This window comes from Podarcis filfolensis, assembly GCF_964270895.1.
Source record: "Podarcis filfolensis genome assembly, chromosome: W".
Lineage (NCBI taxonomy): Eukaryota > Metazoa > Chordata > Lepidosauria > Squamata > Lacertidae > Podarcis > Podarcis filfolensis.
In genome coordinates this window covers 12,237,273-12,261,508 of record NC_139619.1, presented here as the reverse complement: position 1 = coordinate 12,261,508, position 24,236 = coordinate 12,237,273, and the positions used below count along the sequence as shown (strand labels likewise).

Below are 24,236 nucleotides of genomic sequence, written 5' to 3'. Positions count from 1 at the left end.
AACCCATGTGATAAGGCTCCACAGGAAAGTTCTAATTAATAAAAGACTGGGTCAAGAATTTATCTCATCGGACAAAGTTAAAAAGAGAGGAGTCGTTATCTACGCTAAAGAGAGTCTATCACCGAAATTTGTTTTTAAAGATGAACAAGGAAGAATTGTTGCAATTGAGATTCAATCACAAGGAGAGAAATTTTTGATTGTAGGAGTTTATGCACCAAATGAGGGGAAGTCTGAATTCTTTAAGAAATTGCATGAGACATTGTTGGACTATATGGACTACAACATTATTATGATGGGAGATATGAATGGAGTGGTATCCACAAACATGGATAAGTCGCAGAGACAGGTGGTAACCAAAGATGGCAGACTACCAAAAACCTTTTTTGAACTGACTGACAATATGGACTTGATTGACATTTGGAGAACCAAGAACCCCCTTGGAAGAGAGGGAACATTCTTTTCTGAAGCCAATATGACGTGGACAAGAATTGACCAAATATGGATAACTAGAGGACTGGCACCTAAGACTCGAAAAGTGGAAATTTGCCCAAAAACTTGCTCCGACCATAATGCGGTGAAGATGGAGATGAAATTAACACCAATTGGTTCCTTCAGATGGAGGATGAATGACACCTTATTCAGAGATCAAGAGGTTACCAAGAAGGCCCAAAAAACCTTGAGAGACTATTTTGAGATAAATTTGAATACTACGGTTGAAAAAAGAACAATCTGGGACGCAAGCAAAGCGGTTATGAGAGGGTTTCTGATTCAACAGAATGCAATAAAGAAAAGAACTCAAAATGAGAAAAAAGATAAAATTTTGGGAAAAATAAAAGAGGGAGAGAAGAAACTAAGAGCGAAACCAAAATCGCAAGAGATTCTGAGAGAAATTAAGTTATATCAAGTACAATATATGAAAATGATAAATCAGGAAGTGGAATGGAAAATTAAGCAGATGAGACAAAAGACATTTGAATCGGCTAATAAATGTGGGAAACTGCTAGCTTGGCAGATGAAGAAAAGACAAAAATTAAATACCATTACAAATTTGGATGTAGATGGAAAGAACATACAGAATCCATTGGAAATTAGAAAGTGTTTACAGAGATATTTTAAACAACTATATACACAAGGGCCACAGAAAGAGACTGATTTAGACCAATTTTTAAGAACAAATGGACTACAAAAAATCTCTCAAGAAAATAAGATAATGTTGAGTCACAAAATTACAGAACATCAGGTGGAAGGTGCCATTCAGAATATGCAGTTGGGTAAATCTCCAGGGCCAGATGGTTTAACCTCCAAATACTATAGATCTTTGAAAGATTGGTTAATTCGGCCACTAAAGGAGGTTTGCAATGAAATTTTAGAGGGGAAAAAGGCACCAGAGTCGTGGCAGGAAGCCTACATTACACTTATACCGAAAACTGAGTCTGAAAAGACGCAACTTAAGAATTACCGCCCCATATCCCTGCTCAATGTGGATTACAAAATATTTGCTGACATTTTGGCTAACAGGTTAAAGAAAGTATTAGTGGAAGAGATTCATAAGGACCAAGCTGGCTTTCTTCCAGGTAGAGACTTGTCTGACAACACGAGGAATATAATTAATATTTTGGAGAAGTTGCAAGTGAACATAAATACCAAAGCAGTTTTAATTTTTATAGATGCGGAGAAAGCCTTTGATAATATTTCTTGGAGTTTTATGAAGAAAAATCTTCAGGGGATGGGGGTTGGCCAAGGGTTTGAAAATGGTATAAGTGCAATTTATTCAGAACAAAAGGCTAAACTAATTGTTAACAACGTGGTGACAGAGGAATTTAAGATAGAGAAAGGTACACGACAAGGTTGCCCAATCTCCCCACTGCTTTTTATCTCAGTCCTGGAGGTTTTATTAAATATGATTAGAAGGGACCGTCTGATTAAAGGTATTCAGGTCGGAGCTAAACAATACAAATTGAAGGCTTTTGCAGATGACCTAGTGTTAACATTACAGGAGCCAGAATCTAGTACGAAAAGAGTATTAGAGCTGATTCAAGAATTTGGTCAGGTGGCAGGATTTAAGTTGAACAAGTCAAAAACTAAAGTTCTTGAGAAAAATTTAACACCGATTGAGAAAGAGAGGTTTCAGAAGGAGACAGGTTTAACATTAGTGAAGAAAGTTAAATACTTGGGGGTTAATATGACTGCCAAGAACTTAAACTTATTTAAAGATAATTATGAGAAATGTTGGACAGAAGTGAAAAAAGACTTAGAAATATGGTCAAATTTGAAGCTTTCCTTGTTGGGCCGAATTGCAGCTATAAAGATGAATGTATTGCCAAAAATGTTATTTTTGTTTCAATCTTTGCAAATTTTGGACAAGATGGACTGTTTCAAGAAGTGGCAGAGAGACATTTCTAGATTTGTCTGGCAGGGCAAGAAGCCCAGAATAAAATTTAAAATATTAACTGATACAAAGGAAAGCGGCGGATTTGCCCTGCCAGATCTTAAACTTTACTATGAATCGGCAGCATTCTGCTGGTTGAAAGATTGGCTGCTTCTTGAGAACACAGACATTTTGGATTTAGAAGGTTTCAATAATGTTTTTGGGTGGCATGCATATTTGTGGTACAACAAGGTTAAAGCACATAAAGCATTTAAAAACCATATTGTCAGGAAAGCATTGTTTAATGTTTGGATAAGATATAAAGACTTATTGGAGAATAAAACCCCAAGGTGGTTGTCACCAATGGAAGCAAAGGCTCAGAAAAAGCTCAATATGGAGGCCAAATGGCCGAAATATTGGGAAATTCTGGAACAAGAGGGAGATAGATTAAAACTGCAGAGTTTTGAGAAATTAAAAGATAAAGTGCGAGACTGGCTTCACTATTATCAAATAAGGGAGGCTTACAATTTGGACAAAAAAATTGGCTTCCAGGTGGAAAAATCAAAATTGGAAACTGAACTGTTAGATCCCAAAACTAAGACACTTTCAAGAATGTATAACTTGCTGTTAAAATGGAACACGCAGGATGAAACGGTTAAATCTGCAATGATTAAATGGGCACAAGATATCGGTCATAACATTATGTTTGCTGACTGGGAACAGTTGTGGACCACAGGTATGAAATTTACGGCATGTAATGCCCTAAGAGAGAATATTATGAAAATGATATACAGGTGGTACATGACACCAGTCAAGCTTGCAAAAAATCTATCATTTGCCCGATAATAAATGTTGGAAATGTAAAGAAAATGAAGGTACCTTCTTTCACCTTTGGTGGACGTGCCCAAGGATTAAGGCTTTCTGGGAGATGATATATAATGAAATGAAAAAGGTATTTAAATATACCTTCCTGAAGAAACCAGAGGCCTTTCTCCTGGGCATAGTCGGCCAATTGGTGCCAAAGAAGGATAGAACTTTCTTTATGTATGCAACAACAGCAGCAAGAATACTTATTGCAAAGTATTGGAAGACACAAGACCTACCCACCCTGGAAGAGTGGCAGATGAAGATGATGGACTATATGGAATTGGCGGAAATGACTGGCAGAATCCGAGACCTGGGAGAAGAGGTGGTGGAGGAAGACTGGAAGAAATTTAAAGACTATCTTCAGAAATATTGTAAAATTAATGAATGTTAAAATTATGTTTGGATTGGCAATAAGTGGTAATTAGCAACAAAAGTTAATAAGAATATGCAAAAATGAATTGATAAATGGATGAAAATATAGAGGTATAATATGTTATGATATAGAGTTAAGATAAATGAAAGAGGATAAGGATGTGCTGAATTGATTATGTAAATGGGAATACAAAAAGGGGAGGTGTGAGGAGGTCAAGGAAACAAGCAAATGAGCTTAAAGATATCAAAAAATGGATTTGCTTTTTAATTTTCCCTTATCTATTTGCTTTTTGTATTTTGTATTTTCTTTTTTTTCTTTCTATGTACCTTTGTATTTTTTGTATTTTTCCTTTTCTTTGTTTTCTTGTTATTCTGTAAATCTCTGTTTTTTGTAAAACCCTAATAAATATATTTTAAAAAATAAATAAATAAAGATTTGCAAATGTTTTATCCCAGGCAGAAAAGCAGCTGGCTAAGTACTTTGGCAGATGTTTATCTTCCTAAACAGCCCCCCCCCCCCCCGATTTATAGCAGTAGCCAAAATTCTCAAAGTTGTAAAAGGGAATTACAGGCTGGGAGCAAAGGTTATACTGACCCTACATATTACAGGATACAATCAAGCTGCAAAAACACTAATTAAGAGTTTGTAAATAGTAAGATTTATTGTTTAACAGAAAATAATACCATGTGATTCCCATTAGAGACTAGCCACATTTTCCTAAGGTTAAAGGGCAAGAGCTAATGGGAAAAGCAGCTGGCCGGGAAAGGGGGGTGTAAACTGAAGAGGTTTCTTTTGAAGCTATTTTTACTGAGTTCCTTTTTTACTTTGCAAAGACCTTTTCTTCTAAAAAGCTGTCTATGTTAATGTATGAGATTTGTTGGCTTAAATGTAAATATGCAAAGGATTTAGAAAGTAAGAAATGTTAGATTCTTATGTTAGATTCTTATTTCATTGATGGTGTGTGAGAATGTGAACCCAAGATCTCTGTTTAGACAAAAATTTAATACCATGAGCCCTCTGTTTTAGCCATCTATTTTGGAATGGAGGGGAAAGGGGCAAAAGGTGATCTGGTAATTAAGGTGCCTTGTCGAGGCAAATGTAAGATATATGGCTACTTGTCTGCCATTTATGGATAGAAGGAAATATAGCTGTTTGTCTCCCATAAAAGGTAATAGGAAATGGGTGTATCTTTTATGATTGGTTCTAGCAAACAGCCAATAGGAATTTCAACCAGGCTGATTGGACAGAGGCAGCCAAAGGAGGAGCAAGGGGGCTGGGCTGAGGAAATATAAGTGCTGACCATCAGGGCTGGAGTGGGCAGAGCTTTGGTAACCATATACCACTGTGCCTATCATTTATTTGTCTGACAAATAAATTATTATTTTAATTTCTCTATTGCTGCATTGAATATTTCATTCCAGCTAAGCGTTAACCACAAGCAGGGTGCTACACCCCCAAGAGCACAAAAGCAGCAAAGTGGCATGGAAACAGCATCTCGACTCCCTCCCAGGAGCTTTGGCACCGACCTCTCAGGCCTGTGTAGATTTGGAGCAAGGAGTTTTGCAGGGAGGCTGCTGGTTTTCAAAAGGCCTTTCAAAAGGGTTTCCAGAAGTTTAGAGGGTGTTTGCAGGCTTTTCCAATGCTGTCCCCAATATACGCAATTTCATTTAAACGCACGGTACCTCGGAACGCAACCCCCGTGTAAACGGGGCGTTGCCTGTACCTGATTTGAGCCCGCTACAAGAACATCTAGAGGATAGCAAACCAACTGTTACCTTTTCTAGGAAGCTGTCTTCTCCTTGAGATCAGAGGAGGAAGGCAAGAGCAAAAGACAACCAAGGGTGTTAATGGCACAGGCCCTGAGAAGAGAAAGAAACAGCCCGTTGGCTGAACAGTATCTGGGCAGATGGCAGGGAAATGCACACGGTTCAGTGGCCCTGCGAAAGGGCAGGTGGGAGGACCAGAACCTGGGATGACTCAGTCAAGGCAAACAAAGGGCATGAACAGCACACAGGAAGCGGATGCACAGCTACAGAAGCTGAAGCTGAATGCAGTGGAGGACCCCCAGCCCCCACATTTCTGAGTGGAAGAGCAGCTGTTTTTCAAGCAGGCAAGCAGAGTGGGAAGGGTAGACATCCAGCACAAGGCTTCCAAGGAGGTCCCGAAGCAGCTTGGTAGGTAGCTCCCACTGATGGTGAGGAAATAGTCCTTGCCACGGTCAAGGTGAAGGACAAAGATAGCCTCAATCTTCTCTTCCTTGCTGACGTACACATCCAGGGAAATGTCCACCGTCTCACCTAAAACGGGAGGAGGTCAGGTAGATACACTCTTTGGCACAGCCATGTTGGCTTGTCTGTAAATTAAAAGTTAAGACGGTGAATAATTGAACAGAAGAAGGACACAATAGGAGGCTGCTGGATCAGGCCAATGGCCCATCTAGTACAGCATCCTGTTCTCACAGGTGTATGGGGGAAACCTTAGCTTCAAGAATTAGGAACAGAAGCGACTCAGTTCCCACCCCCACCCCACTTTCCTCTCTAGTCCTCCAAAGCAGCAGCTGCACAGAAGATGGTGACAGGATACTGGGGGGTGAGAGAAAGTGATCCTAACAAAAGAATATAAAAAGGGAAAGCATTTATTTGTCTCCTAAAGGATTTTTGCGCCCCCAATGTAACTTTCTTTTTTAGTTTACATTTCATTGAGTTTTTAAAAGTTTGGCTAGTTCTATATGATCCCCAAGATATTTTTGTGCCTCCACAACATAAAAATACGCATTGTTTTAAAAAAGTAATTTTTTGACGGACTGCTCTCACTGGTTCCCTGCGATGCCAAAAGGTGTTTTGGGACCCTCCAGCATTGTTTGGCTTCAATTCATTTGTGTGTGTGTCTTTGTTTAAAGCTGGTCACACACACTTTTACACTTTGGGCTCAGCTGCTTTGACGTATGGCCCTTGGAGGCTTGAGCATGGGGCAATGCAGCCCACAAATGTTAAGCCTCCCCTGCTCTACCAAACTCCCAAGGTTTGATGGAGGAGGGTTGGAAAGAGGAGGAGAAAAGGGGGGATGAAAAGGAAACCAAGGCCTTCCCTAGATGACCCTTGGGGTCCCTTTCCAACTCTACAGTTCTACGATTCCAGAGAGAGAAGCGCTGGGCTCCAAGTATCCCTCGCAGGGCTCAGCGCGAAGCCATGGCTTCCAATACTGGCTGTCACTGAGCTTGGGGATAAAGGAGAAGTGGAGGGTGACCTGCCCGTTGTTTGTGATCTGGAACTTCTCCTTCTGCAGCTGCCGGAACTTCACATTCTCAAACGGAAACTGCAGAGCAAAAGGGGGGGGGGGAGAGTGCTTGCCTTCAGCAGAGGCAAGGAAACGTGCTCCAGGGGGAAGTTTGTCCTTGGCCCCGGGCTCTCATTTAGGGGACTGCACATGCAACAGGTCCACGTGGGGCTCTCCAGATATTGCTGCACTTGCCACTGGCCATGTTGGCTGGGGATGATGGGAGTTGTAGTCCAGCATCTGGAGGGCACCACGCTGGCTACCCCTGGAGTCTTTGCCTGTGAGGAAGAGGAAGAGGCTGCCGCTCAGTGGAAGGGCATCTGCCTTGCATGCAAAGGTCCCAGGTTCTATCCCCAGCATCTCCAGGTAGGGCTGGGAGAGATCCCCTGGAAATCAAGACTGAGCTAGATGGGCCAAGGGCTTCTTTTCCCCCTGGTCTTTTTGCAGCAAACCCTCTTTAAGGGGTTGGAGAGGATCCTATTCGTCTTTACCTTCACCTATGGGTGGGGGGGGGCAGAGCACATTTGCTGGGGCTATGGACTAAAGGGGGGGGGTATGAGTTAAGAGCAGAAAGGCCTGATGCACCCCCCTGTTCCCAGCCCTGAAAGAGGCAAGTACTGTAACTCTGAGAGCTTCCCTAGCATGGCAGCGGCTGTGACTTCCAGAGCCAATGGGCTGAAGCCAAATGCTCCAAGCCAAGTACCACAGAAGCTCCATTGCATGAATGGAGCCAACGGTTAAGGTATACAGTTCAGCCCATGTGGTCTGCCATGCCTGCAGGAGCAGCGTGTACTCAGAAGAGTGGAGAATGGAAGCCTAGGGATTTAACAGAGCCAAAACCTGCCCACTCCTTGCACCGGAAGTCATTTGCCAAAGAGGAGCTCTGTGGAAAGGGGTCTGGTTGTTGGTCAGGGCCTGCCCAGATTCAAGGAGGTGCCACATAGCAGGCAACTAAAAACCCTGAATAGACGATAGCCCTGGCCAGGGCAGGTGTTACCCCTGTGAGGAAGAGGGAGCTGACGGGCTTGTGGTCGCTCCTTTTCAATTCCATGTGGCTTCGGTAGCTGAGCTGATTCACGCTGCCTCCTCTCCAGAGGATTGGCTCACACCATGCTGGCACACGGCACTTCCCACTGCAAGGAGACAGGAGAGACACCAGGACTGTTGGACTGGCTGAGGCAACACACAAGGCTCACACAGTCCAACTTTGGCTCCACACACGGCCTGTGATCTTGACCACGGTCAAGAGCTGGAGATGATGGGGCTTGGGAGTCCAACTTCTGAAGGGGCGGACCTTGCAGGTGTGCAGGCATTTTGCCTCATGGAGAGAGTTGTCAGGAAATCAAAAGCTGCCTTCTATCAGGTCAGAATGAATTTCTGACCTCCCCCAGTTTGGATTCCTACATTGCAGGGGGTTGGACTAGATGACCCTCGTGATCCCTTCCAACCCCACAATTCATTAATTAAGTCTACTCTGGCTGGCAGCAGCTCTCTGTGGCCCAATCCTTTTTCAGGTGGAGGTGCCTTTCAACTAGAGACTCTGCATACAAAGCATATGGCACACCACCAAATGATGATCCTTCCCCAAAGCAAGGGGCCCCGTTATTCTTGTTCAGACACTATTTTTTCAGTGATCCAACAGACCCTTTCTGGCACCTGAAATGCTGCCCAAAGGAGCCTGCCATTTTCCAGCTTCGTCACTACATGTTCCGCCTGTCCTTTTGATTTCCCCATTACCACAGCAAGAGCAATGAAACTAGCAGGCCTAGGTGGCTTCTGACAGTTGTCAAGAACCACAAGAATATGCCAAATCATGGCTGGTGAGGCTCAATGGCTACTAGCCATAATGGCCACAGAACATACTCCACCAAGAGAAGCAGTATGGCTTGGAGGAGGGGAGCATGCTGTTGCACCCAGGTCCTGTTTGTGGGCTCCCCAAGAGGCATCTCATTGGCCAATGTGAGAACAGGATGCTGGGCCAGATGGACCAATGGCCTGATCCAGCAGGGCTGCTCTCATGCTCTTATGCCCTGGCAGACTCTTCTTGAGAGAGCACCAAGTCTAATTCCCAGACTTCCTTGACACAAAGAGGATTCTCATTCAGCCTGCTGCACCTTTCAAGGAACTGCAACACCGCTTATACACGCCATGAAACAGAGGATGCTGGTTATCAGGACAAATGTGGGGAAAAGGAGCCAAAACATTTCCAGAGCAGGGATGGCTTGAGGAAGACAACATATCACAGCCTTGCATTTCACAACTCGCCTAGCAGCCTTTGGCAACCCGGAATTCCATGCAAGCAAAGTGAGCAGGTGAAGGAGAGCTGGATCTCTCTCTTCCTCCGTGGCTTGGTGTCCATTCTGGCTGTAGAGGAAAGGAAGTCCGTCCAGCCCTCAACTCTAGCCCTCCTCCAACAGCTTGCTTAGCAGAAAGCCATTTGTTACTAGCCTGCTCAGGAGGATGGAAAGGCAGGACCCTACTAGCATCTCAGCAAACTAGGAAAAACAAACAAGCCTTGCAGAAGAATGATTGAGAGGACTTACTTACAAAGGCTCAACTATCAAGCAGGATCTGTTTTAGAGTCGAATTTGTACGTCGGGATGAACTTGATCTCTCCCTCTGTGAAATCAGCAAAAGCTGTCTTTTGGGTACGCTGAATGTTTAGCTAAAGCCAAAAAGAAATCGCTTATCAGCAGAGAAGCAGAAGACCCCCTGTTGCCCGACAATGGAGTCTATTAACAGCCACTGTTGTGCTGGAAGACCAAGGTGAAGTACTAGTAGGTTAAAGTTAAAGGTAAAGGTAAAGGGACCCCTGACCATTAGGTCCAGGCGTTACCGACTCTGGGGTTGTGGCACCCATCTCGCTTTATTGGCCGAGGGAGCCGGCATACAGCTTCCGGGTCATGTGGCCAGCATGACTAAGCCGCTTCTGGTGAACCAGAGCAGCACACAGAAACGGCATTTACCTTCCTGCCGGAGCGGTACCTATTGATCTACTTGCACTTTGATGTGCTTTCGAACCGCTAGGTTGGCAGGAGCAGGGACCGAGCAACGGGAGCTCACTCCGTCGCGGGGATTCGAACCGCCAACCTTCTGATCGTCAAGCCTTAGGCTCTGTGGTTTAACCCACAGCGCCACCCGCGTCCCTACTAGTAGGTTAGCCAGGTGGAAAAAAAGCGGTATACCTGCTGAAATCCTATCTTATACACAATTCTTAAAGGTACAGGATGCTTGTGCATTTTTGCCCTATGTCATGTTAAATTACTTTGCTGCATCACACGACAGGAAAATCCTCTAACTCAGGAGTAGCAGACACGTGGCCCTCACAATGCTGCAGAACTACAATTCCCATCATCCCTGATTACTGGCCATGATGGCTGGAGCCAACAGGAACTGCAGCTCAGTAACATCTGGCAGACCACAGGTTAGCCATACCTACAATATGCAATGTTATATGTACCAATAATCCATACAAACTGTTAACAACCACCAGAATACACCCCAACACTAGGAGCAACTGCAAAACCATCCTTTTGCATCCTTTAAAGCCCTAAATGGCCTCAGCCCTGAAAGAGTGTCTCCATCCCCATTGTTCAGCCCAGGCATCAGGGTCCAGCACCGAGGGCCTTCTGGCGGTTTCCTCACTGTGAGAAGCGAAGTTACAGGGAACCAGGCAGAGGGCCTTCTGAGTAGTGGCACCTGCCCTGTGGGAAACCCTCTAGTCAGATGTCAAGGAGATAAGTAACTATACAGCCTTTAGGGAAGTTTTTAATGTTTTATGATGGTTTTGCATATGTTGGAAGTCTGAGGCTGCCCCCCCTTGCCTTCCTTGCAGCATCCTTCTCAAAGAGCTAAGGCATGACTACGCTCACAGAGTTTAAATCCACCATAAGGTGCAGCAATCAGGCCTCTGTTTCACCACAAAATACCAATGATCCTTATGCCAAGTGGGAGAAAGGTCGTCAACATGATGAACACACAAACCTTGGAGAGAAAAATGTAAAACAAAAAGCACCAGCAATTTAATTGGACTTAATGGAAGTCTCTGCTGATAAGAACATGTGAGCAACACAGATTTTCCAGACAGATGCAAAACCTAGAGCAGGAAACCTTAGACCTTTAGATATTGCTGGACAGCAGCTATGCTGGGGCTGATGGGAGTCCAACAACATCTGGAGCGTGTGCTGAGCTAGGAAAGCCCTCTAACTGGGAAATTGCAGAGCAGTCCTACTTATTCCAAGGCAACCCTCCAACTTAATTGGGACTTGCTTCTAATTCAGGTTGCACAAACCTGCAACCTTAAAAAGGATTTGTAGAAGTCGCAGTCATCCTATGTTATAGCTACACTTTGCTCCTAACTGCCTGAAAGTGGTTTCTCTAGCCTAGGCTGGGGTATCCCATACAAAGGAAATAAACAGGGCAAAATCCTAAACCACCACATATAACACAAAGATGTCTCTCACCTGGTCGTAGATCAGAAGTCTCTGAAGCTGATTTTTAGTGATCAGATGACAATGCTGGAAAAAAGCAAAGCAACCACAGCTACAGGCTAGCTCACGGGGTTGGGGGGCGGGGGGCAGCCTGCTGCCACTTCGTGCAATATGTAGTAAGACTGATAACTAGGATTGGGCAGTATGATCATATTAGGCTAGTGCTCTGTGAACTAGACTGGCTCTTGAACTGCTTCCAGGCCCAATTCAGAGCATCCCATTTGGCCTTTCAAGTGTTTCAAGGTTTGGGAAAAGGGTACCAGAAGAAGGCCCACTTATGTTTGCACTGCCTCTCCACTGACTAGAATCTTTAGCAGGGGCAGCCCTTTCCCAGGGAACTCCTGCTCTTTCAAGCATGGCAGGGCCTTTTCAGTCATGGCACCCTACCTTTCAGAATAATCTCCCAAAGAGGTTCACCTGGCCCCTGCTTTGATGTCCTTTCAGCAAAGACTTTTAGAATTTCCCCTGGTTCTTGAATTCATGGGCAGGGCTCTTGTGGCCCTCCAAACCCTGCTGTAGTACACAGGAACATAGGAAGCTACCTTATATTGAGGCAGACCATTGACCCATCAAGCTCAGGACTGACTACATGGACTGGCAGCAGCTTTCAGGCAGAGATCATGCCCAGCCCTATCTGCACACAGTGGTGACTGAGCCGGGAACCTTCTCCATGCAAAATGGCCGCTCTGCTTTTGCGTTACTGCCCTTAACAAACTGCAACTCCCACCCCGATCACTGGAGAAGTTGCCCACATTTGCTATAATCTAATCTAATACATCTCTGCCACTCGGTTTATCTTGCTCTCTACTGGCTGCTCTAGTAGAAACCTTAGTGGTGCAGCTGCAGCAGCAGGGATCGCCGACACTGCACCCTCCTGGTGTTGCTGAAGTGGAACTCTCATGAGCCCCAGTCAGCAAGGCCAATTCTTAGCAATTATGGGAATTTTGGTCTATCAACATTTGGAGAGCACTATGCTGCCTGCCATAAAGAAGGCTGATCACCGAAGAATTGATGCTTTTGAATTCTGGTGCTGGAGGAGACTCTTGAGAGTCCCATGGACTGCAAGAAGATCAAACCTATCCATTCTGAAGGAAATCAGCCCTGAGTGCTCACTGGAAGGACAGATCGTGAAGCTGAGGCTCCAAGACTTTGGCCACCTCATGAGAAGACTCCCTGGAAAAGACTCTGATGTTGGGAAAGATGGAGGGCACAAGGAGAAGGGGACGACAGAGGATGAGATGGTGGGACAGTGTTCTTGAAGCTACCAGCATGAGTTTGACCAAACTGCGGGAGGCAGTGGAAGACAGGAGGGCCTGGCGTGCTCTGGTCCATGGGGTCATGAAGAGGCGGACACGACTAAACAACTACACAACAACAAATGCTGCCTACCCTGAGCTACACACAGGCAGGAAAGTTGCAGAAACGTGACTCAATTTGCTTCTCCAGATAGCGGAGACCAACAAGTTACATCAGCCAAGGCTCTCTCCCTCCAAGCCCTCGAAACGCACTCGTGTTTCATGATTGTCAGCTGCGGCAGACCCTGGTCAGGGGGCAGGAAGCTCATCTGGGCACAGATATCCTTGTAATCCTCGTTTCGGCGCCCAAAGTCTTCCACGTGGGCAGCAAGGTGGGAATTGATGATGCAGAAGCTGGTATTGTTGCAGACAAGCCTCACGGCCACACACCCCTTGTTATCCTGCAGGGGCGGAGCAAAGATGGCTGTTAGTGAGCAAGCAGGAAAGAGGGGGAAACTGGTTGGCAGAGATTAGAAAAACAGATAGACAGACAAAAAGATAGACGGGGGGAATTCCGCTGTCAGAGTCTACTCCCCATCTTCCCCATGATGCCTGTGCCCACTGTTTCCCTCATCACTTCCTTGATGCGGCTGAGCTGGTCCTTCCTGACAAAGATGAGCACCAGCTGCACCTAGAAGATGCAAGGTACTGGGATGTCTACCAGCTCTGTTCATTGCTTGCTGTCCTGGGCCGGCTGGATGCAGATAGGAGTGGCAGGTGGCACCAATTGGGGATCCCCCAAGGGAAGAAGGCTCAGAGCCAGGGAACTGGTGGGGGGTCGTCCGAGGGAGAAGAGGGAGCAGACTGTGAGCAAGAGGAGGTGTTGGAAACTGAAGAGGCAGGAGGGCAGGAAGATTCTGTGGCAAACAGCAGTCCAGAATCCGAGGCAGAAGTGGAGGCTGGAGGCGGGGGTCAAGAGGCAGAGATCAGGCAGGCTGCTGAAGAAGCCAGGGGGTCTCCCCATCCTGCTGCGATCAGCTCCCCTCCCTGCTGGTCTCCCAGAACACAGAGAAATTAAGAGGAGGGAGCAAAGACAGGCAAGGTGTCAAAGTCTCAGGTTGCTTGGGAAGGACCAGGGGGAGGAGGAGACTTCAGAGAGTGGTGGGAGGGTAGCAACCTTCAGCCTTCACAACTACCTCACTGGGGCAAGACCTGTTGGGAAAGGTTTCTGTGATCACGAGGCCTGCACGGTTTGGGTTTCTTTGAATAAAGAACGTTGGCTTCTTTTGAATAAAACACCACTGACACCAGGTGTTTTTTCTTGCTGACCTCCTCCTCCTCCTCCTCACTCCAGCTCCTGACAGCTGTCTGGCTGCTGAAGAAATGGGTGGGGTTGGACTTACTTTCTTGTACTTGGATTTGGAACGCAAAGCCTTTTCCACAGCTGTCAGCCACTCTTGCTCCTTTGTCGAGTCCAAGTAGAAGAAAGCCTCTGTGCTCAGGTCCAGCTCCTGGAACCGAATGCCCAAGTGCCAAAGAGAAGGATGTGGAACTGCAGGAATAGGACTCCAATCGGAACAGACGTGCTGGTTAAATATGCAAAGACAACCGGAGTGTGCAAGGGCAGGCAAGATCAGGACCAAGAACAAACAAATAATACCAGCCACTTCTTCCTCAGCTTAGCTATTCTGGGCCCCAAAGGAGCTTTGCTAATGAAAGAAAAAAAGCTTTTTCCTTGTATTTTTTAAGATGTGTCAGCCAGCCTGATATTTAAGCACTATCCCAGTAGCCACAGGCAACCAGAAATTCTTTGAAGGCAAGTGAGTTGGTTGATCTCTCCCTTCTTCCTTCACCTGGCAACCTGGTTTCCAGGCTGGCTTTCCGGGAGCAGAAAACCACCTCTCAGATCTGCTGTGCCAAGCTTGTTTGCTAGAAGATTACCCCGTAACACCCTTGTCCTCTTTGCAAACCTCCTAAATGGCTAGCCTTCTGTGTTTCCATGCTGGCCATGAAGGAATGGGCATTCCCCACTCTGAAAACAGCACAGAAATACAGCCTGTCTAGTAAAGGGGTAAAAAGAGCAAGCTAAACAGCCTCTGTAAAACAGTAGCATCTGAAGCTGCTAACCACATACTGATAAACATATCATAAAAGCAGGCATGAAAAACAAATGGTCACTGGGTACTACTAACAGTGGGACACGGGTGGCGCTGTGGGTTAAACCACAGAGCCTAGGACTTGCAGATCAGAAGGTTGGCAGTTCGAATCCCCGTGATGGGGTGAGCTCCCGTTGCTTGGTCCCTGCTCCTGCCAACCTAGCAGTTCGAAAGCACGTCCAAGTACAAGTAGATCAATAGGTGCCACTCTGGCGGGTAGGTAAACGTTGTTTCCGTGTGCTGCTCTGGTTCGCCAGAAGCGGCTTAGTCATGCTGGCCACATGACCCGGAAGCTGCACGCCGGCTCCCTGGCCAATAAAGCGAGATGAGCGCCGCAACCCCAGAATCGGCCATGACTGGACCTAATGGTCAGGGGTCCCTTAAAAAAAAAAAAAAAAAAATATTTATTAGAAGTTTAAAAGTTACAGAAAAAAGAAGAAAAGAAAACAACAAAGAATTAACAAAACATACATTACAATACATAAAAAACAAAGGAAAAAAAACCATAAAAACCAATACAACAATAACAATAACAATAAAAACACATCCAATATTCCATATCTTTTTCTTTCATTTACTTGTTTCATCGACCTCCTCACACCTCCCTTTTTGTATTCTAGTTTAGTTATTTGTTTCAGCAAATTCTTTCCATCTTTCTCAATTTTTATTGGGTAATTTATCTTAACAGTTTAACCTATTAATTAACTCAGCAAATCCTTTCCATCTTTCACTATATTCTGTCGTTCAATTTACCTTAATTTATTTTAACCTTATCTTACCATAAAATACCTTAAAGCTTAAAACTTAATACTTATTTATACATAACTCCTTATATCATTTCTACTAAAGCCAAATAGTTTCATTCCAACATTTTTCCTAATACTCATTAATTTTACACTAATTCCCAAAATAAATTTTTGAAAACTTTCTTCCAATCTTCATCCAACGTCTCTTCTTCCTGGTCTCGGGTTAGGTCAGTCCTTACTGTCCATTCCATCTAGTCCATCAACCTGGTAATCTTATGTCCGAGGCTCTTAAGTCCTTTCCATGTCCCTTCTGCAGATCTTCTTCTTGTTTATACCTGCACTTTACCTTGTCTTTTGTTGGTCTCTTTCTTAGTTTCTTTCCTTTCTCATTGAGGAGTAGGTCTCGGAGAGACTCCAAGCCGAAAATATCTCCATCTCCCCTCAGCAGATCAGCCCATTCCCCACAGTCCCATTCCCCACAGTCAGCAGTGTAGTCCAGAAAGTATTTAAAAGCATGTTTCAAAGTCCCTCCAAAATTAAGAGCCCCCACAACTCCAGACCCCCCCTGGCCCACTCCAGATTCAATCTTCAAGAACAGTGGCTTATGCTCCTGCAGGGCCTCGGGTCTCTCCATTTGTGTTACTTGAGGTTCGACAGCAACCTCCTCCATTGTCTTCTGCATTTGCACTTGCCCTGTCAAAACAGGTTCCTGGGTTGGTTCCTGAATGGTTTCTATATAAGTATTCGCTGTTTGTCCAAAGTTTTTGACTGCAACAGTCATCAAATCCATCTTCTCATGCATCTGGTCCAACAAAGCACTTGTCTTGCAAAAAGCAAGCACCAAAACTTCTTCTAAACACATTTTTATTCAAGGTCCCATGATCTGGTCCCACGATCCTAATCTCCACAGCTGTGAAATCCCCAGATCAACTCCAGCAACAATTTAACAAGCTCCCTCTAGAGGAGACAATTTCTATTTGTATCCATCTTTTGAAAGCAGGTCCAACAAAAGAAAATTACTTTCATTTTTCAATTTTTTTGTTTCTTTAAGATGCAAAAGGCAACATTGGAAGCAATTTGTTTCTCTTCATTAGCTATCTGTCAAAAAACGTTCCATTCACAGTCAATGAACTTCCCAAAAAATTTCTGTCTCTGACACCCCGTTCCCAGGTTTGAGACGGTGGAAATTTATCTTTCTTAACTCTCTCTCCTGAAGTCTTGGACAATCAAAATCCCCCCTCTTTTCTCCTGCTTCCAAGAGGGGTTTTGGTGGTTAAAACCGAAGGAAATTTAGACCTTTATATACGACTTTCCAGGCTTTAGCTTGCACAATTTTTGCTTTAGTCTATTTACAAAAGCGGAAGGCGGACTTCCTGTTTAGAACCTTCCCGCTTCAGTGCCAAATTAAAATGTTTCTTAATCCAATTTTCCGTTCTACAAACGGGTACTTGTTTAGAGTCCAATTGTCCACAGGAAAAAGCGCTCTCCGGCAACGACTGTGCGGCTTCACTCCATAAATATAGCGGTCGATTCAAAACACCACGCAGCTCACCCCACGTCGCATCGGATCCCCGAAAAAGGGGTTTCCCTGCGAGTAGGAGAGGCGCTCCTGGTGTCAGCCGAATCCCACGTTCCCAGGCTTCCTCCACCTGGGATTTTTAAAGGGTCTCCGCCTTCGCTGCGGCGGCAAGACCCGATTTTCGCGGAGCGGGTTCCTCTCGGTCAGAGGAACTCCGCCATTGCTGATGGCGCTAACCCGGAAGTCCCCTGGTCAGGGGTCCCTTTACCTTGACCTTACTACTAACAGTACGAGGAAATAACCAAAGCAAAAACTCAAAAACCTTGTGTGAAGTAGTAAGCTTAGCATTATAAGGATGACCCACACCAAGTGTTGGGGGGGGGGGGGTCACACCTCCCTGTCCTCCAGCACAGCTTTTAGGAGGAGTTCCAAAGGTTTTGCTTCGGTTTTGGATTAACTGCATCTTGTCACAATGTCTGAAGCTGCACAATCCGCTTCATTTGAACCATGGCTCATTGAAACAAGCCAACTTCCAATCGTGGGTTTACAAAGCTGGTAAAATGAACCACCATAGGATCTGGACACACCAAACTGTGGTTAATTTAAAATCCAAGTGGAAGCTTCCCAATAGGCTTGGGGTGGGGGAGAGGTGTGCAAATCTGGAGGAGAGGCTGCCGTCCTGCTCATAATATGAAGCCACGGTTCAGTATGTGGCACCAAGGGAAATTGCCCACCACAACTAATACTTTCCATTACCCACCCATGTGGCCTGAGTGAACAGGACAGACTTTGCCTGGCATCCAACAATACAGCTGTCATGTAGATGTCGCTTTCTCCAGCCCCAACTCTGATACAGGTTCCACTGGTCTTTGCATGGTGTTTGCACTTTTGCATGATCTGACCTGAAATTCTGGGTGTTGACATATTCCTTCTCTCTCTTGGCGAGGACGTGCTTGATGAGTCCCTCTCTCTGTCCGGACTGCGTATGTGTGGAAGGCACAAAGAGCTGGCGCATAGTGTGGGTCATTGGGGTTGCTTCTTGCTCATGCTCTCCTTGTCACGGATACGCCTCAGGGAGATGAGAACAGAACTCAAGTAGTCCTTAAAAGCAAGGAGGCGGGAGGGCACAGTACACCTCTAAGGCAACTTACAGCCTGCTTGGTGGCAGCGGTGGGGGTGGAGGCTCCCGGCGGGCACTCATTTGCTGATTCTGCAGGTTTCTTTCCTTCTCCATGAAGTTATCCTCGAATCCCAGAATTCCCGAGAGAGGAAAAGACTTCTGAGGTTAGAGAGGCTTCAGAACCGTTTGGGGAAGTTTCGGGAAAGGAACTTAGAAAATACTTAACTGCAGGAAAATGTTCCTGCCTCCCCACAGCACCACATTTGTCGGACAATTGCCGCTCAGCTTATCCACGTTTAGGAAGGATTGTGGAGGCAACAGGTCCTCCCCTCAAGGCCTTTTCCTCTAAAGGAGGTAGACTGGTCTTCTCCAATCTTCTGGCCACTGCTGAGTTTTCCAAACTTGCTGGCATATTGCGTGTAGCACCTTAACAGCATCATCTTTAACAAAATTTAATAGTTCAGCTGGAATATCATCACTTCCACTGGCCTTGTTATTAGCAGTGCTTTCTAAGGCCCATTTGACTTTGCTCTCCAGGATGTCAGGCTCAAGGTCAGCAACCACACTACCTGGGGTGTATGAGACATCCATATCTTTCTGGTATAATCCCTCTGTGTATACTTGCCACCTCTTCTTGATGTCTTCTGCTTCTGTTAGGTTCTTTCCACCTTTGTCCTTTATTATGGTAATCTTTGTATGAAATGTTCCTTTCATAGCTCCAGTTTTCTTGAACAGATCTCTGGTTCTTCCCATTCTGTTGTTTTCCTCTATTTCTTTGCATTGCTCATTTAAGAAGGCCCTCTTGTCTCTCCTTGCTATTTTTTGGAAATCTGCATTCAATTTCCTGTATCTTTCACTATCTCCCTCGCATTTTGCTTGCCTTCTCCAAGTCCACCTTTCCTTTTGAAGCAAAATGTCATTGAAATGGGGGAGAAATGCCATGAATGAATTATTGGGTTTGCAATTTGGGGAGAGGGAAGACTGTCTGTGGCGTTGGGGAGCGGGCAGGCTGGTGAGGCCCCCTAGATCTAGAGGCCCTTGCCTTCTGCCTACTTAGCCTATACATAAATCCGGCCCTGCCTATGTCACAGTGACCACAGGCCCATCGATCACGTGCAAGGCATTCTGCGTGTTGGGAAGGAGCCTCCTGTTCTGGGCCAGGGGGAAGAGTGACTCCGCCAGATGGTTGAAAGGGGAGGAATGCCCATCCTCATGTGCTGCAGCAGAAGACTGGGTGGTGGGGTCGAAGCTGATCCCGGGGAGCACGTGAGGAGTCAAGGCTTCCCGCATGAAGGCCTCACTTCCCCTAGAAGTCCCTGCCTCCTGGTCTGTGTTCGCTTTCTTCTTCAGGTACAGCGCCAGCATGTTCTGGATGGTGCACCTGCTTTCGGGGGAGAGCTTGTCGAACTGGTCCACACTAGAAGAATAGCCATGAGACGGGTAAGACTCCTGCAAGGCGTCCCCAAAGTCAGGGGAACATAAGCGCATTTGAAGAGCCTTGCTGGGTCAGGCCAAGGCCCATTCAATCTGACATCCTGTTGGCATGTAGTTGGTCCACCACAATTGCAAGATTATTGCATACTTCAGGAATGGTGTGTCCAGCTCCATCTGAGTCATCATCCAGGCATGCTGTGGAGCTGCATGGAAGAGAGATGGGCATCTTCGGCCAGTCAGGGGTGAAGAGCTAGCAAGATCCCCTGTACTGAGCAGAAAAGCAAACTCTTTGGCCTCCGAGATCTCTCCCAACTCTCAGCAGCCCTCACTGTGAGCCATACTAGAGGAATTTTGTCCTGCTTTTGCTGAGCTACAACACAGGAGCGCGCCCCCAGGTGGCCATGATGTGGTAACCCTGGCAAAGCATTGCAGAGCAACTGAGAAAGCAGAATGATGTTTGCGTGGACAGTCCATTAGAAAGCTGCACTATTATTGCATCGATAGCACATTGCAGAATACGGCCCCACTCCAGGCAAAAACATCCGTCTGGAGGCACAGTACCTTTCATTTCGGAGGTTGTGGTTTTACATCTTTCTAGTTATTTATTTATTTGTTTGATTGTTTGAAATTATTTATTTCATAAAATTTATACACTACCAGATGGTAAGAAACATCAAAGCCGTTTACAGAAAGATAAAACCATAAAATCAGGAAAAACCTACAGTACATTGAACGCTGAAGAAGTGAATACCAGAAAAGATCAGAACTCACTCCCAAGGTAAGGGGAAGAGACATGGCTAAGATGGCAGGACAGCTTACTCTATGATGTTAACCCTTCATGCACTAATTAGACTGAAGCATGTTTGTTATATGAGACTGGTTATCCCGCACAACATGCTCTCACGTAACCCATGCCCTCCAACTGAAAACCCATTTCCTGGACAATATCAACATTGTGTTTTGTGCCTGTGAACTGCACAGTGAATATTTTTATTAGAAAAGAAAACAGCCCGGTGTTTCAGCTTCTCAAAGTTGTTTTATTCATCACCCCTGACCGTCGGCCATGCTGGCAGAGGCAGAAGGCCATTGGATCTGGCAATATCTGGGAGCCCACAAGATTCCCTGCCCCCGCCCTACACAAACAACCAGGCAGTCAGCTGTGAGGCACGCCTCTTACCGGAGGGAGGGTCACTCCAGAGGCAGCTGTGGGATGAGGGTGCTGGATCATGCCTTTGTGGGCACATCTGAGGATTAAAGAGGACCCCCTAGGAAGCATGCTTGGAGATCTTCCTTACCACGTGGCTCTCTGGCAAAAGCAGAACAGTACTAACGGCCATATGGAACCACACCTCAAAGCTGGATCAGACTTCCCAGATCCTGTAGCCTACATCAGGAGGAAGACTGGGGCAGAGGGCCTAGAGCGGGAGTCAGAGCTGTTCTTAGGGCTGCATGTCTGAAGCATGGGCAGAAATCTTTGGGTGTGAGGTTGCATGGGGCTGTCTCTTTGTGTTTTGCTGCTGCCAAGCCGCCAGCCAGGAAGAAGGCAGGCAACCAACTGGCTTCAGGGGCAAACTCCTTTGCAAAGCCAGTCTAACTTCACCAAATCTAATGACAGAGTGACCATTTGGCCCGTGTTCTGCTTCGCTGTGAAATGGTGTGTGTTCCTCAACCCAGAGAACCTCTTTTTCAACGTCAAGGTGGTCTAAGGAAGAAAAGCATTTGCGTTAGTCTTGAATCCCCCCCCCACACATGTGCTGGGAAATGCCTGCACACCACACATGTAAAGCACATCTCCTCCCACCCACACCCCAAAAGTCCTGGAAACAATGGTTTGTTAAGGGTGCTGGGAATCGTAGCACTGTGAAAGGAGAACTAACGTTCTTAGGATTCTTTGGAGGGGGTGGAATGTTGAATACACAGCGGCCACATGGACGGACAGACACACCCACACACCCCAGCATAGCTTCAACTTTTAGCAAAAAAAGTCTTCAGCCAGATGTCATGCAACCCTTGGGCAGGGGCAACTTATCATTTTATTGATTTTCCATAACAATTAAAAAGGCGGCCAATCTTTGAAAGGAGTGTTGCCATTTAAAATGCTGGTGTAACGTAGGAACCCGAACAAATAAAAGGAACCAACTACCCAGAGAAAAAAATGTTTTTTTAAAAAAATCATTTTTTAAAAAAATAAGAAGTAATACCTTCTCTTCTGGGTCTCCTCTGTCGCGTGGCCTTCCTCTGGGCCCCAGCCTGATCTCTTGGAGTGCTATCTGTCGTGGAGTAGGCTCGGGTCGGGCCTGGGCTCGGCCCCGTGTCCTTGCCCTCCTGGTGCTCTCCTACCTCTCTTCCTCAGCGGCCGCAAGGTCGGGGCTCCCCTCTTTTTTCTCCTTTCTCTTTCTCCCTATTCCTTCTCCTTCTCCTTTCCTCCTTCTCCCTGGGTTGGCTCCGGGGTTTTTACTGGCCCTGGAGCGCCACTGGGCAGTCGGCCACATGGCCGGGCGCTCTCGCTCCCGCCTCGATTTGGGTCCTGGGGGGGTGTCAGCTGTTCCCCCAGTTAACGCGCCGGGCATCCCTGGTTCCCCCTCGGCAGTGGCAGCGCAGGCGGCAGTCTCAGCAGCCCGGAGCCAGCCTGGTAGTGCACTTGGCTCTGGCTGGCTTCAGGAGCTGCTCATTGCCGTGGCACCCGCCATTTTGCCTCGCCGGAAGTCCCCATATGATGTGTCTTGTGCCGTTGAACCAATCACGCAACATTCCTTCCCTACTAATAAATCTACAACACTTAAAATATAAATCTGGGGGCCTTATATGAAATCCGGGGACATTCCAGGGACGGATTTTGTTGGGGACAGATTTGTAAATCCGGGGACTGTCCCTGGGAGACGGGGACATCTGGCAATCATTCCGTAATAGGGCTTCTCCTGCCTTTGCCAGTATGTCAGCCTTCTCAGCCTCCTTAAAGAGGGCGTTCAGAAGCACTTGTACGTCTGGCCATATGGGATTGTGAGTGGAGAAGGTGGCGCAGTCTGGATGAGTCCCTCTGTCTTGCTCTTTGGTCACTGTGACCAAGCACCATTTTGGGCCGATCAGGATCTATGGGGAAGGGGATCCACCCAGAAGTTGTGGAGGGAACGGGAAGAGAAGCTTGGTCAAGAGACTGGCTCATGTCAGAAGGAGGCCTGACTGCATCCTTGGCGAAGCCCAGGGCAGGGCAGGAAGGCAGCATTGCCCAGCGGGAAGGCATTCGGAGGCAAATCATCAGCAAGGAGCAGAAAATCCCCTCCCCTTCCCTCAAGAAGACTGAAGAATCTCTAGTCGGCCTTCAGGTGAGTTCAGCATCCCAGGTCTCTGGGGTGTTCCTGTCCATTACAAAGCTGACTCGAGGCTCCGTCAACTGAGCCCCTACACTCCTTGCGTACCTGAAAGGGGCACAGAAAGGATGGGAGGCAGCCTTTTCCTGGAGCCGTCTTACCTGCAGCAGTTCACTCGCTGGCTGCTGACCCTTTTCCTCCATCACCTGGATGATCCTCTCAAGAGAGGAGAGTTTCCTGCAGAGCCTGGCCAGCTGCTCATCCCTTCTCCCTGCAATCTCTTTTTTTTTTTAAATAATTTTTTATTAAAGGTTTTTATAACAACAACAAACATATAACAAATACATAAACAGACAAAAACAAAAACAAAACAAAAAACATGTACCATTTCATATCTTAATTTCTTGTACCTTTCTTCCCCGACTTCCTCATGCCTCCCTTTTCTGTATTCCAAATTCTTATCAATTACTCAGCAAATCTTCCCTTATTTTAATTTGAAATTAATCTAATCTTCCTTATTCTCCTTGTCTTAACCCTTGATAATAGTAACCATTTACTTTCCAGTCCAACATCATTCTAACTTTCATTAATTTTGTAATATTTCTTTAAATAGTCCTTGAACTTTTCCCATTCTTCTTGCGCTGCTTCTCTTCCCTGGTTTCGGATTCTGCTCGTCATTTCTGCCAGGCCCATGTAGTCTATCACCTTCATCTGCCATTCTTCCAGTGTGGGTAGTTCTTGTGTCTTCCAGTACTTTGCAATAAGTATTCTAGCTGCTGTTGTAGCGTACAAAAAGAAAGTTATATCCATCTTTAACACCCCCTGTCCGACAATACCCAAGAGAAAGGCCTCTGGTTTCTTAGGGAAAGTATATTTAAATACCTTTTTAAGTTCATTATAGATCATTTCCCAGAATGCCTTAATCTTCGGGCACGTCCACCAAAGGTGAAAGAATGTACCCTCCTTTTCTTTACATTTCCAACATTTATTATCAGGCAAATGGTAAATCTTTGCAAGCTTGACTGGGGTTATGTACCACCTATATATCATTTTCATAATGTTTTCTCTTAGAGCATTACATGCCGTAAATTTCATCCCGGTGGTCCACAACTTTTCCCAATCAGCAAACAGAATATTATGACCAATGTCCTGAGCCCATTTAATCATAACTGATTTAACCGTTTCATCTTGTGTATTCCATTTCAGCAGCAAATTGTACATTTTTGACAAGTTCTTAGTACTGGGTTCTAACAATTCTGTCTCCAATTTTGATTTTTCCACCTGGAAGCCAATTTTACTGTCCAGTTTAAACGCTTCATTTATTTGATGATAGTGCAACCAATC

General features: G+C 45.9%; 1 protein-coding gene across 1 annotated transcript in view; it reads right to left on the bottom strand.

The window, feature by feature from the left end:
- LOC310753763 (inositol polyphosphate 5-phosphatase OCRL-like) overlaps positions 1-24,236 on the bottom strand; it is a gene marked incomplete at both ends in the record, with an annotated part of 441,592 nt that overhangs the window by 389,680 nt on the left and 27,676 nt on the right. The window contains 11 exon segments of the mRNA XM_083595106.1: positions 5,743-5,900; positions 6,753-7,001; positions 7,882-8,017; positions 9,446-9,549; positions 11,348-11,386; positions 12,891-13,093; positions 13,201-13,300; positions 14,013-14,161; positions 17,877-18,059; positions 18,062-18,099; positions 18,182-18,309. Coding sequence (XP_083451232.1) covers positions 5,743-5,900; positions 6,753-7,001; positions 7,882-8,017; positions 9,446-9,549; positions 11,348-11,386; positions 12,891-13,093; positions 13,201-13,300; positions 14,013-14,161; positions 17,877-18,059; positions 18,062-18,099; positions 18,182-18,309 — 1,487 coding nt within the window.